Source organism: Rutilus rutilus, assembly GCF_951802725.1.
Source record: "Rutilus rutilus genome assembly, chromosome: 11".
Classification (NCBI taxonomy): domain Eukaryota; kingdom Metazoa; phylum Chordata; class Actinopteri; order Cypriniformes; family Leuciscidae; genus Rutilus; species Rutilus rutilus.
Window position 1 is genome coordinate 11,025,897 of NC_140216.1, and position 14,916 is coordinate 11,040,812.

At 37.5% G+C, this 14,916-nt stretch overlaps 2 protein-coding genes across 2 annotated transcripts; one reads left to right on the plus strand and one right to left on the minus strand.

Annotated features, from left to right (window-relative positions):
• Nucleotides 1-160: 160 nt before the first annotated feature.
• On the minus strand, nucleotides 161-3,124 carry LOC311299992 (THAP domain-containing protein 6). Its single transcript, XM_084424032.1, has 4 exons — nucleotides 2,948-3,124; nucleotides 1,227-1,419; nucleotides 1,030-1,131; nucleotides 161-940 (listed from the first exon to the last, which is right to left on the minus strand). The coding sequence occupies exons 1-4, from the start codon at nucleotides 3,025-3,027 to the stop codon at nucleotides 710-712; spliced, it is 606 nt and encodes a 201-aa protein (XP_084280158.1). The 5' UTR covers nucleotides 3,028-3,124; the 3' UTR covers nucleotides 161-709.
• A 596-nt stretch (nucleotides 3,125-3,720) lies between these two features.
• On the plus strand, nucleotides 3,721-14,868 carry txlna (taxilin alpha). Its single transcript, XM_084422689.1, has 11 exons — nucleotides 3,721-3,850; nucleotides 4,375-4,535; nucleotides 4,673-4,942; nucleotides 7,684-7,775; nucleotides 8,674-8,844; nucleotides 9,091-9,285; nucleotides 9,563-9,682; nucleotides 9,892-9,966; nucleotides 10,621-10,713; nucleotides 10,916-11,011; nucleotides 12,949-14,868. The coding sequence occupies exons 2-11, from the start codon at nucleotides 4,382-4,384 to the stop codon at nucleotides 13,240-13,242; spliced, it is 1,560 nt and encodes a 519-aa protein (XP_084278815.1). The 5' UTR covers nucleotides 3,721-3,850; nucleotides 4,375-4,381; the 3' UTR covers nucleotides 13,243-14,868.
• The last annotated feature ends 48 nt before the right edge of the window (nucleotides 14,869-14,916 follow it).

The window sequence follows — 14,916 nt, forward strand, 5'->3', positions numbered from 1 at the left end:
GAGTTAGTAGAAAGAGCTATTTAACGTCCCAAGTTAACTGTAAACTGTTAGTGGTTCATCAAACAAGTATGAAAAACATTGTTTAAACCCTTTTTTATATATATATATATATATATATATATATATATTATAACAATAATTAGACCAGAATATTGTAATATTTAGTAGAATAGATATTTATTCATACTTATCTATTCACAAATAATTTGAAAAACAAAAGTGAAATGCATGCAATGCACAAGACATAGCTTACAAATTGTCTCAAATAAACTGCATTTGAGAAATGAATACACACATAAAAATAAAAAAACCATGATTTGGCATTTGTTTTCCTACCAAACCACTGCACTGGAACCACAGACATCAATGCCACGTATACTTTACATATAAACATATCTAACATCAAGTTGAGGCCAAGCCTAGCATCCGCCTTTGTTAAACGAATCAGAATTTTGTCAAATTATATATATATATATATATAAAAAAAAAACTTTGCAATATATGTGCATGTGGTGGGTCAAAAAGGAAAGATTCTCTTAGCTGAATGCTTTTGGACCAGTGGACAGTTTGTTTTGCACTCATGGCCCTTTTTGGCAGGAGGTCAAATGAGAAGCTTTGAAATTCAGTGAGCACAGACGAATCCTTAAATTCCCATTGAAATAATAACCATGGAAAGTGCGAACATGAGATATACGTAAAGTTGTATATTTTATTGAATTTTCATTTTGCCCGAGTAGAAATTGAGCTTGTGTTCCAGCTCTTCATTTATGACGTTCTTTCCACTCAGATCCTCTAGAAGAGAAAGCACTATGCCCTTTGCCCTTTGTTCTCGTTTCTTCACGTTCCTCATGTCCCTCTCCAGACTCTCCACTCTAGCCAAGGCTTCACTGAGTCTGGCCTTTAGACCAGTGGGATCTGCTGGCAATGCATAGGAGTGGTCCTAGAAGAAAGGATGGACATTTTTACATTAATGTTTGTGCCACATCGCTCAGTCACAGCAGTTTGGCGCAAAATTAGTACAAAACTCACAACATTAGGCGGAGGTCTAGTCTCTAGGACCTGCAGAGAACAGTCCACTGACAGGCTCTCTTCAGCCCTCCTTGAGGTTTTTGTTGTCCTCGATGACACTGGCTAAAATGGAAGGACATTTTTTAACATATATATATACATATAAATAAAAGCCTAATGACTAGCTATCATATCCTTTAATCTAGAGGTAGACCTACTCTTTGTAGATGAGCTGGGAAATTGAAGACAGATGGTTTAGCTCCATCTCTGATCCTTACGATCTGACCCGTCCTGTCCAAGTCCTGCTCCCTGAAGTGCTCACTGCAAAGCACAGAAGAATCGCTGGCGGAAAAACCTTCCCATCTTAGGGCAATTTCCCACTGCTTCCTCAGCGCTTTAGGTTTAGGAAACCTTCAAAGTGTGAGATAAGTTAGATAGCCAGATAACAACAGTCAGATTCACAATAATACTATGTCAGTCACTCAGATGAAACTAAGAGCTTGTAATAAAAGTCAGTTTAGAACAAAAACCAACCAATATAGATGATTATGGCATTATGATTGTGACAATGATTCTTGATTATGGGCAATTATTTTTATTTAAACCAAGAGTAGTCCATTAATGTTACAAGAAGTCCAGTTCATTTCTGATTTCTTTCTACCAAAGGTCCGGAAAGTAATGATTAAGGTATTCATTATGTTTGGAATATGTATTAAACATCTCGACGTTGGCAGCGAGTCATAGCTAGCCCTAGGCAAAAAAAAAATCGATAAACCAGAAGAAAAGGTCTGTCAAATTTCCATCCTTTTTCAAGCCATGAATATTTATTAGTAATCATCATAAATTAGGTATTATTCAAACGTTTAAATACTCTAAATTCATCCTGTGAAAATTGTTCTGAAGACATATTGTTGGAAAGTCTGTAGACTCAAGGTTCCATATTTAGCCACTGTTTTGTGATTGCCGTGATATTGTCACAGAAATGTATTCATTTATGACAGGAGAACGCATCAAAAAAAAGTTACCATTGAAGGTCCCAAAGGCTACTTTTGGTATAGCGACTAAACAAAATCTCTCAGGAACTTTTTGAGACATCAACTTCAACTTCATTTAATATCACAATCTATCACAGTAGTACATCTGGTAAAAATAACTGACGGGCAGCGGACGAAAGCCTTGTTTTGCCGTCCTAAGGTCACATGAAGCCTTATGGCTGGTTGAAAGGTGTCTTCTGAAAGAAAATGTAATAAATCACGGTCACAGTAGACCATTTATATATATTTTTTACGTTGGAATCTACAAACATCAAACAAATAATTGAAATAAAATCAGTGCACATGAATGGCCTGGCTTTTAAATTATAGAAACATTTGTTCTCATAAACAGAGAACTCTGCTAACTGATAATTGTAATGTAAAAAAAAAAAGGTTTATCCTAGTTTGGTTTAATGTGTTTTTTTTGTTTTGTTTAAATGATAAAGAGAAAGTTAAGAGAGAATAGAGAAACCACATTAATTTGGCCTTTCATGTTTTTTTTTATTCTTATTATTCATTATAATTTTTATTTTATTTTTTACTGAAACGTCGGAGTCATATCAGTTAAGTGCACGGAGTTTTACGTTGCTTCGTTCTCGTTTTCTGTAATTTATTTTAGCAAAAGATTTTTGCACACAGCTTGGTTGTTTGGTGGCGCTGCTCGAAACAGTGAGATGGAGTTGTAAAGGTCGTGATGAGTCGAGCTGATTATGTTTTAATCCACAAATCAAACCGAGCCTTTTTAAGAAAGCAAATAAACTTTGATAAAACCTTTATTAAACCTTTAAAATTTGTTATACATTATCAGCATTCATAGCTAGCTTGTTTTTTGCTAGCTTAGTCTGGCTCTGTCAACAAAACGTTATAATGACCAAATGCAACCAGAAACAATTGTTCAATCTTACTTGTGAAAGGTAATTCCCCGGGATTTTGTCTGGATAGTGCGACGGTTTTTACAGCCCCAAGCAACACATGAATCAGGCATTTTTTTGCAAAAGAGAGAGTGAGTTGCCCGGTCCAATATGGCGACGACGCTGATGTTTGCGAATGCGAAACATGAAGCTTCGAAACATTTATGAATCACCTGTGTCGATTCAGTGGTTCGGAGCTTGTATTGAACTCGCCACGTCACGTGATTTCATAGTTGTTAGCCTGGTTTCGAAACATTTCAAAATACTGCAGTTCAAGGAATGTTTATATATTTAAATAAAAAAAAGGTTTAAAACTTACATTTACATTCAATAATTTAGCAGACGCATTTATCCAAAGCAACGTACAAGTGAAGAGAGCAATAGACTTCTTTTAATGTATTCTAACCTCTATAGAATATTTTTGTTTATTGTGTTTTCGTCTGTAAATGTTTTGTTCTTTGTTGAGTTTTCGTTGCACTTGACTTTTGACCAGTTTTGACCAGCAGGATCCACAAGTTTGTGGTGTTTCGAGCGCTTCGAATTCGAAACAGTGAATCATTTTGCGAATCATTTGGTTCAATTGATTCAAATGGCCTAAAAGGGTGACGCTGCTCCCATCACTAGCGGGAAATATTACATTTTAAATTAAATTAGAAATATTAGTCGAAGCTAATAAAACGAAAATAAATAAATAATAAACAACTGCCAGAGTACTCTACAATAATAATAAAAACAATAATAATACACCTAATAATACACCGGAAGTTTCCCACAGTTCGACCAATCATCTTCGAGTGTTTCCCTGGCATTTCCTGTGTCAGTTAGAAGCAGCAGTGGGAAGGGTAAAGAGTGGTGACAAACATCAGAAGGGGTTTCTTGGACCAAATTGAGACACTGGTATTATTTTAAACACAATTATCTGACAGCACAGATACGGTCGGTGTGTCTGTTTTGTAAAATTGTAGAGCGCGTCAAGTCAGTTAGCGGATATTTAACTGTGCGTTTTGTTAGCCATGACTGCTAAACTAGTCGAGCGAGATGTTACACAGCTACAGCTCTCAATTATACTTTTATGTTTATTTACAGTTATAAATCGTCAGATAAACGTAACACTTGTTCTTTTTAGGCACGTCTGTTGATTGTTGTTGACTAAAGTTTACAAGAAACATTTAACGATTGACTGTTCTAAATGTGATCTCAAAGCGGATTGTAGTGATTAGCGCGTTTTAATGTTATGTAGTGAGTTACGTAGTCAACAAGTGTCATCCTCGTTTGTTTTGTCAGTCTCTTACACATCAGATTCGTTTTAATTGTGCAACTGAATTGTAACTGTAACTGTTCAATCAGTTATACAGTGAATTGTGTCGTATTGTAGACGTTTACCTGTGTACTGTGGTGTTTTTTTTTATATTTGTACACAGATCAGCAATGCAGAGAAGGGAGATGGAGGATTCAGTTGCTGATAGCAGTGCAGATGATACGGAGGAGAGCACCGCAGCATCTGAGATGACCAATAGCCCTAAAGAAATCGAAACGCAGTCGGACGGCACACCGACCAACAATGCTCAGACCGATGAAGGCTGTAAGGGAGCTGACAAGTTCATTTTTTTCTTTCTTTTGTGTTCTAAACTAACCCAAAACCTTAGTATATTCACATCTTCATTGTGGGAAAGTCGTTTCCATTGCCGTATATCTTCTCTTATGTTTCTTTGTGTTTAGTGGCAGAGGCCGGTGCGATTTCTGCTTCCTGTGACATGGCTGAGGAACTGTGCAGACAGCTAGAGGACATCCTCAGCACCTATTGTCATGAGCATGGTGGTGTTGGCAGCGATGATGTGGCAGTGACCAATGGCCAGCCTGACGGCGTGGAAGTGAACGGGCTGTCTGAGAGAGAGGACGGCAAACAGGTGGAGGCCAAACTGAATGGCAATGGATGTGTGGAGAAGGACCAGAAGAAGCTGCAAGACAAGAAGAAAGTGAAGGGACTGGGTGAGTCAGCGCGTTTGCTTAAGTGTGTAACGAGTCCGACCCCAACTGTTGGCTTGCTATTAATGCTCTTTACATTATCTAATGTGTTTTGATCAAAAGTGATAGTAAAGACAGACACAAAGCTATAATATATATATATATATATATATATATATATATTAGGGCTGTAATCAACCAAAGAAAATCTTGGTCGACTGAAGTCCTGAAATTTTCGACTAAAAATGACGTTAGAAAAAAAAAAAACGTTAAATTAATTAGCTGCGCACTGTGCGCAGTACTTGGTAGCCTTGTTGTCCGCCTAAATGACTAGTAGGCTATTTGCAGTATATTAAATTGTTTTTTACCAAATTATTTTGCACTGAAATGAGTCTGACACACAAGTCTGTCGGCTCTGACAGCGTTGCATCACGTGCACCTGCGCAATATCATAGCCAATGATTTCCGAAAATAGTACTATGTTGTCAACTAGTGATATCATCACAAGAACTTTTGAGGAGTGTGCAACATAATTTAGACAATTGTTTTTGTCATATGTATTATAATAACTGACAGACACTATCATTTCAGCCGAGCTGCACAGAGCGAGGCTGAACATAGGAGCTTAGCTTCACGGCTGAGACACGAATAGACTATTAACTTAAAGCTTTTACTCTTAAACACAAAAGGCGTGTCCACTTTAATAAAAAAAGAATATTTATTAAACAAACCAGATCAAGTAATAATATTCAGCAAACCTAGTAGCCTACTTTCTTCAATCTGTCTCTCTTCTCCAGTGGGTTGGGCTAATCCAAAAGAAGTGAAAACAAGGGGGGTGTTTCTGTTACCTGTGAAACAGGGGTGCTCTGAAAACACCCCCATTAACAATTAGTGCTTTCCACCTGATGAAATGAACGCGGCAAAAAATCGACCAATCAGAATTTTGGTCGAGCCAGAACGTATAGAACAATAATCAACTAATGGACTGGGAGATTACAGCCCTAATATATATATATATCTATGTATATATAAAAACACATATAATATTATATAATATAACCTTTTGCACCATACTGTGTCTCTGTACAATCCCAATATACGCCTCCACATCACTGGTACCTTCACACATATGCAATTCACCCATAGATGACAGATATTTGCTTTTGCACCCGTTACTGATGTCTTTGGGACTCTTTGTCTTTGTGACTGAGAACTCAGTCAGTTTTTCCCAAAAACAAGCTGAAACATGGATTTGTCTGGCCACAGCACACATTTCCACTGTCTTTTAGAACATCTGAGATTAGGCTCGGGCCCTGAGAACTCAGTGCCATTTCTGCATTGAACAGATGTGTGGCTTTCTCGTTGCATAACAGAATCAAGTTGCATTTCTTGATGCAGGGGCAGACTGTGTTAAGTGACAATGGTTTTCCAAAGTGCTCCCGAGCCCATGTGGCTGTATTTATCACAGTAATATCATGGTTTCTCACCCAGTGCCGTCTGAGGGCTCAAAAGTTATGCACATTCAACAGAGGTCTCCTGCCTTGCCCTACATGAACTGAGATTTCTCTGGGTTCCCTGAATCTTTTTACAATATTATGCATGGTAGTTGGCGAAAGACCTAAATACTTTGCAATCTTGCATTGAGAAATGTGATATTTGCATTGTTTGACAATTCTCTCATGAAATTTGTCACAAAGTGTTGAGCCAAGACCCATCTTTGCCAAGAGTCTTTGGTGGATGCTCCTTTTATACCCAAACACGATAGTGTTTATAGTCTATAGTCTTATCTATAGTCTTTTCACTTTTATTTTGCCTTTTGGAATGTGTTGCAGCCTTCAAAATCGAAATTAGTTTATATTTATAAAATACAATTAATTTGGCCAGAGAAATCATTGGACATTTTTTTCTTTGTATTTTTTGTCAGTTAAATAAAGGTTAAGGAGAATTAACAAATCACAGATTCTTGATTTTATTACATTTGACAAAATGTTCCAACTTTTCTGGATTTCGGGCTGTATAATAAATATGGTGAGACGTGCATTCTTCTGTATTTGTCCTTTCTAAAATCCATGTGTTACTGTAGTGTCTTCTACTTTACTGCAGTAATATGGCCTCTCTAACAAAAGCACAATACAAGCTCATTCTTTGTGATTCTGTAGAATTCAAAGTGAACCCACACACTTGATCTGAATGCAGTTGGGCATTCAGAATGTGTTCTTCAATGGCGTCTTTCACCAGTAGCACTTGCATACCTCCATTCATAATGGAGTTTATGCTTTAGTGTTGTTAGTCTGTTATTACACTTTGATTTGATCTTCTGGGTTGAAAATATCGAATAACCAATTTCTATATTCATTTTAATATCCAAAATCGGTTCTTGAATCCTAAGGTCAATTTTGTAGTCTTTGCTGTGAACAAATTTCAACAATGAATTAGAGGAGAAACATTATTATATCACTAATAGAAAGTTTGAAGTACAAATGTAAATGTTTAAATGTTAACTTTTTAATTTAAGTGCTCATTATTATATCTAAAAATAAATAGCAATTGAATTTGGACTCTTGTAGTGTAACAAGTGAGATGGTTCCCTATATAGGCTAGTTTACATCATTTAGAATTTTTTTTCCTGACATATACCTGAAATATTTCTGAGATCAGATTCAAATCAAGAGCTTATGAATCAAAATCCAATCAAGATGTAAAATATGTGTCAATACCTAGAACTATTTTTAACCTAAATTCTATTCTCTGCTTTTGCGTTGTAGGCAAAGAGATAACCCTTCTAATGCAGACTCTCAACACACTGAGTACTCCAGAGGAGAAGCTGGGTGGTCTCTGTAAGAAGTATGCTGAGCTGGTAAGACTTGATGATGATGATGATGATGATGATCAAGAAATGTCAATATCTCAGAGCATTTGTTGTATACAGAGAAAAGATCACTCTTAGGGAGAGAGGGTAGAAAATAGTCAAGAAAAAAATAAAATTTTGGTTGCAAAAAACCTTTACTTACATTATACATGGAGATAAAAATAAACGATAAAAAAACCAAACAATTTAAGTTATTTGAAAGTAAGTTTCATGTAGTGATAGAAGAATTGCTGGTGATCCGAATACCTTTTTTTTTTTTTAGCTTCGGTAGTAGAATATTCGAAGCTTCGGAGGGAAATAAAATAATAAACGAGGCTCAAACATCCATTTCGTAACAGACATACGTGTTATTTGAGCAGTTCAATCGCAATTAGAGTGAAATGGCTTCTCGAACAAGAAAAATGGTTGGCCAGGGCTTGATTTTGTCCGTTGTTACTAGATCGTTGTGGTTTTCTATTGCTGTGATCTCGTGAGTGACGGGATGTCCTGTCCTCACACCGGTGAACACATTCTCAGAGAAGAGAAGAGATGTCGCTGCAAGAGGGAGAGGAAGTTATTTCGATTAAAGATCACGAGTAAATTTATGAAAAATAATGATGTGCACAGATAAATAATTTATTTGGCAGACCGTGTGTTGCCATTTCAGCTGACTGGACTTCAGCTTGTCGACATTAATACAATACTAGGAAATGAAGTGCATTTTCAGCCCACGTTACCACATTAAGAGCTTTCTTTAATGATACATTTGTAAAGATGTTTCAAATCTCAGTGCTATTACCTCTGTAATTACCCAATGCATATGCTATCGACTACTGATGTTCTGGTGTCATGACAACCCTTATTTAGACAACTTATAATAATACTCCTGTCCTGCTGTTTCTTTTAGCTAGAGGAGCACCGTAACGCTCAGAAACAGATGCGATCCCTGCAGAAGAAGCAGACGCAGCTAATCCAGGAGAAGGACCACTTAAGAAATGAGCACAGCAAGGCCATCCTGGCACGCAGCAAGCTGGAGAGTCTCTGTCGAGAACTGCAGAGACACAACCGCACACTTAAGGTACGCTAACTTGATCTGAATGCAAATAACAAGATATCTGTCATTTATGCAGAGAGGGTATGTTGTAATCATCATGTCTGTGGTGCCTGCCACATGCAAAATCTAAATTCAGTGGTGTTCAGAAGTTTCCCTTCTCAAAGTATTGTTCATTCAGTGCTCCAACTCAACTTTTCACTTAACCAGAAGCTTGTTGCATTGTACTTTCTTTAATGAGATTAGTGGATTAATGTTTGCTTTTCTTGGCAGGAGGATGGTGTGCAACGTGCCCGATTGGAGGAGGAGAAAAGGAAGGAAGTGACCTCACATTTCCAGGTGACACTGAATGACATCCAAGCACAGATGGAGCAGCACAACGAGCGTAATGCAAACCTAAGACAGGAGAACATGGAGCTGGCTGACAAACTAAAGAAACTTATTGAGCAGTACGAGCTCAGAGAGGAGGTGAGAGATTTGGAAATAAAGGATGAAAAGTGAAGAGAAGGGAAAATAAATTTGTAATGCCTTTTAACTGAAGATAAATGGGAAAACATCTGTGCTTGTGTTTGTTAAACAATACAGTTTAATACTGTTTATGATGCCATTATATTAAACTCATTATTTGTGATTCTGTACAATTCAAAGTTTATTTATTTATTACAGTGACATTCATACGTTTTTATGTATTACTTGAGTTGTGTTTTGGAGCCGCTGTCCTTAAGGACATAGTTTTCTCTCTCAGCATATTGACAAGGTGTTCAAGCACAAAGATCTGCAACAGCAGCTGGTAGATGCAAAGCTTAACCAGGCACAGGCACTGCTCAAGGACTCAGAGGGCCGTCATCAGAAGGAGAAAGACTTTGTGAGTTTCTACATCCTTTGCCCAGTACTTCAAACATGTGGTCAGCTGAAGTTACAGAAACAAACTTATTCTCTATTTTTGTTGGGATGAATGTACCGTAAATGTACGGTGAAACTGCTTTTATATGTGCACCGGTGTGGTTATGCCCTCTTGACAGGGTTGCCAGACACTAATTAAGATTCTTATGGTCTCATTTCTTTCTTTTCCAGCTCCTGAAAGAGGCAGCTGAGTCTCAGAGGATGTATGAGCTCATGAAACAGCAGGAGGTTCATCTGAAACAGCAGGTGAGGGACATAAGACAGATCTGACCTAACTCACACACTTATAGGACAAACAAAGTTATTAGTGTTTTTTGGAAAGAAATGTATACTTCTATTCAGGGATGCATTAAATTGATCATACGTGACAGAAAAGACATTTAAAATGTTACAAAAGATTTCTATTTCAAATAAATGCTGTTCTTTTGAGCTTTCTGGTCAAGAATCCTGACAAAAGTATCAGTTTCCACAAAATTAAGAAGCAAAAACTGTTTTCAACATTGATAATCAGAAATGTTTCTTGAACACCAAAATCAGCATATTAGAATGATTTCTGAAGGCACTGAAGACTGGAATAATGGATACTGAAAATTCACAGGAATAAATTACATTTTAAAATGCATTAAAGTAGAAAACAGTTATGTGAGTTAAATGCCTTGGTGAGCAAAAGAGACTTCTTTCTAAAACATTCAAATCTTACAGACCCTAAACGTTTGAATGGTAGTATATACACCATTTAGCAGAAAATCGTATAGATTATAGGGAGGGATCTAGCAACTACCCAGAACTCCGTTGCATTGTGGTTATTTACATGGTTATGCGCCACTCAGAACATTTTGTTACTATTTCATGTGTGTTTTGACTTCCCATGCTAAAAGGTTTTTTTGTCGTCTTTTTCAGCTCTCATTGTACACCGAGAAGTTTGAAGAGTTTCAGAACACACTTTCCAAAAGCAACGAGGTGTTCACAACTTTCAAACAAGAGATGGAAAAGGTAAATGACTGTTTAGTAGTGATTAGTGGATGTTGTGGACTTCACACTCCTACAAAGACACTGTTAGAGCTTGGGCCTGTATTAATGCATAGATTGTAGGTCGTCTTGGGCGTTGTCACACATTTCTCAAAACAAAATATAAATCTCTAAAGGCTGTGTTTATGTGAAAGGTGCTTTAATCTGTTTTTGTATCATGCTGCAGATGACCAAGAAGATTAAGAAGCTGGAGAAGGAAACAACCATGTACAGATCACGATGGGAGAGCAGTAACAAAGCTCTGCTGGAGATGGCAGAGGAGGTGATTGTTGTTCTCAGATCTTTGCCAGTTCTGGTCTCTGTCTTGACAGTTAAGGCCCTGATATACTCACGGTTAAGTTCGTTTTCGTTCTCCACTTGGGAGTAAAAATAAATTCGAAAATCGAAATTGCTTTTCAGCAGTATATTCTCAGCGAACATCTCGATGCCATCTGCACTGCTGAGAACAATATTTAGATGAATATGTAAACGTGCTGCACGCTGTCCTCTCAGTGGCAACTAATGCTGGGTACACACCAAAAGATAATCGGGCTGATTTTGGGCTGATTTCCCCCCTTCCGACAATCCTAGCTATGTCCCGATTATCTTGATGGTTCAACAGATTATCTTATCAGATTTTCCCTAGGTGTGAGGTGTGTTAAGAGTGTCCGAACCTGCTCGGAAGAACGTCGGAGCCGCCCCAATCGCGAATCGTAAATATTCAACATGTTTAATATTTACGATCAGAAATCCTGATGTGTTGGGGGAACTCCGAGGACAAACGCGCGCACGTTCTAGAGATTATCACGTGAAACAAAACAATATCCGATCAGAAAGTGAGATGATGGAAGACACGGTCATTCTCACAGATACACACACTTGCAGGAAGCTGCGTGTTAAAGGAGAAGTTCACTTTTAAAATGAAAATTCTGTCATCATATACTCACCCTCATGTTGTTTCAAACCTGTATGAATTTCTTTCTTCTGCTGAACAGAAAAGAAGATATTTAGAAGATTATCAGTAACCAGACAGTTTTTGGGTCCCATTGACTTCCATAGTATATTTTTTTCCTACTATGGAACTCAATGGGACCCAAAAACTGTCTGGTTACTGATAATCTTCTAAATATCTTCTTTTCTGTTCAGCAGAAGAAAGAAATTCATACAGGTTTGAAACAACATGAGGGTGAGTATATGATGACAGAATTTTCATTTTAAAAGTGAACTTCTCCTTTAAGGGTTCAGTAAGGTTCTATAGAGGGATTAAATAACTTTTTCTAAAGAGGCAACAAATCCAATAAAGAATAAATAAAGACAATAGAATGAATATATTTCTGTATAAAAGGTTATATATAATGGTGGGTACAATGGTTTTTTTTCACATGAATTTTCTGTGAAAATCATTCCAAACACTATCATCGCAATTTCTTCCTGCATATCATCCGCCATGCTTAAGTCTCGTGAGATTTTGCTGTGTTCACAGTCGAGACTCTGGTTGAAAATCTATTTGTGTGTGGTGTGCTGTCTTTGTCACATCATGGCACACCACACACTATAGGAGCAAAACGCTTAAATCTAGGATTTTTTGTCCTCATGTTTATGGTCTATCTCATTTTGAAAATCTTATAAATTGTAAAAAATCTTTTGGTGTGTACCCAGCATAAGTATGATCATAGTAATGTTTGTTTTCACCAGATCTGCAATTCAGCACTCCAGCCAAGTCACATCACGTTTATTTATATAGCATTTTATACAATATATTGCTTTTAAGCAATCAGCTTTACATTATTAAACTTAAAAAAGGTGTCAGTTTCACTTGATATTAGAATTACAGCTTCAATTTCTACTATAAAGCGATTCTCCAGGGTGTTTGGAGACATCCGACCTTGACGGACTGAACAGAAGAAATTTAACCAAAGACTTCCACGTCAAAGAAAGCAGAGTCACACAGACCTATGATAGTTCAAAGAGATTTACCAGCCAGAGCAAACTTTCCTGGAAATTTCACTTTCTCAAACTGAATTTTCCTCCTGAAACAAACTCTAAACACATTTAGTTTTGGCCTTATTTTCCCCGTTACACTAGCTCATTCTAAAATTTCACTTAGGGCTGTCAGTATATCAGGGCCTTTACTGCAAAAAGTTTAAACTTGGTTACACCAGTAATTGTTTAAAAGCTGTACGTTTTAGTTTTATGTTTTCTCTCTGTTGTCCTCTGTAGAAAACACTACGAGACAAGGAGTTCGAAAGCCTGCAGGTGAAGGTGCAGCGACTGGAAAAGCTCTGTCGTGCGCTACAGATAGAGCGTAATGAGCTGAGTAAGAAGGTTCAGGGTGTTTCCACAGGCATTGAGAATAGGCCAGAAACAGAGACGGGGTCACCGCCAGAAGCGATAGACTCAGAAGAGGGCAGCCCTGTCCATCAGAACAGCCCAGAGACTCCACAAACGGCGTGCCACTGCGGGCCAGATCTGGAGGCCGAGAGTCACAGAGAGGTGTGCTCAACCCAGGATTGAGTCTAGCTCTCTCTGGGGGGCCAGGACACACACACACAATCCTTCCCAGCTCTACCAGACCCCCAACCCTCTATCAGCAGTCGGCGTCTTTAGGTTTCTGCGTCTGCGATAGAACTGCTGACTCGTCTGCTTTTGGGGGTTTTCATTGTGTCAGGGAAGATTGTGCCTTCAACATGATTCCTATGCTGCGTTTATACTCTTTGGTTTTTATGTGGCTTGCTTTATCCCACTTTATTCCAGAGAAAATTCCATATTTGCATTTAGAGGGGCATGGATGTTGCTGCTGTCTTGGAATGCTTAGTGTTTGTCCACTCCGCTTGTCTCTTTTCAGTTTGGCTGGAGGAAAAAAAAAAAAAACCCGTAAAGAATCTTAACAGATGGATTGCCGTAATTGAGGGAAAGTTATTTGCCATGAAACAGCAGTTGTAATGTGACACGTTTTTTCTTTGGGTGTTTTATTTAATTTCTCACCTTAAGTTGTTGTATTAGGTTAAATCTGCTTGTCCACTTACCCAACCACTTTTTTTTTTTTTTTTTTTTTTTTTCTGTACCAAACAAAGAATGTATGATTTATTATTCATCACTTTTCAGAGTTCAGAAATGTAGACGTACAGTTAAGACTGACATTGTTTTGAGTTTAAGGTTCATCTAATCTGAACCCCGATTTCTTTATGCTTTTGCACACTTGAATTTATCACATTTATTTTTAACTTAAGTTTACACCATCTTTAAACACCACTAGTTTCTTTCAGATAATGTATCCAGCATTGTAGATTCATTCCTTTAACCCATTCTGTTAACTTCTAGTTAGGTATGTGCACTTAAATGATGTCATGACCACTGAGGGATTTAATTCAATGTGTGATTTCAGTTTGGATGGTTTTCATATTAAGTTGTTTCAGATACTGATCACATGGCTGTTTGCATTAGTGGCTTAATGTGTTTAACATATTATAAACAAAAACATTTGAATCCCCTGCCCACTTTCATCAGGTTAAACAAGTAGATTCAAGAACACTATGCAATTCTAGCTCTCTTCATGTCATCTCTGTGTTTAGCATGTGAGCAAAGCACTGACATGCTGAGTAATGAATGTATGTTTGACACAAAGTGACTTAGTTCTGAGATGCCAGTAAATTTCCGCACTCTTGGGTTTTTGTGTGTGTGTGTGTGTGTGTGTGTGTGTGTGTGTGTGTGTGTGTGTGTGTGTGTGTGTGTGTGTGTGTGTGTGTGTGTGTGTGTGTGTGTGTGTGTGTGTGTGTGTGTTCAGTGCATTTACATCATATAGCTTTTGTGCCCTTTCAGTACTATTCTGAGTGGAGTACAAAAGTGCTGGTATAGTGTTGAGCCTGAAGTGCATCAAGTTATCAGTCGGCCATGTAAACTCTTCCATATTTCATTCCAGTCAAGGTTACTGAACCGGTTTAGATTTTCTGTTTCAAAAATTTTGTCAACCGGTGTGTGTGTGTGGAAATCATCATTTTACTGTATTTGCTGGTCATTCATTTGCCAGTGATTCTTTCAATTTGACATTCCCATTATAGAAGGTACCAAAGATCTGTTGTTGTTGTTTTCTCACACCCTGTATACATTTATTTGCAAATTAAAATACTAAGAAAATTAAAATGTGATTTTTGTATTCATTGTTGATAAACTGATATGTCACACGGGACG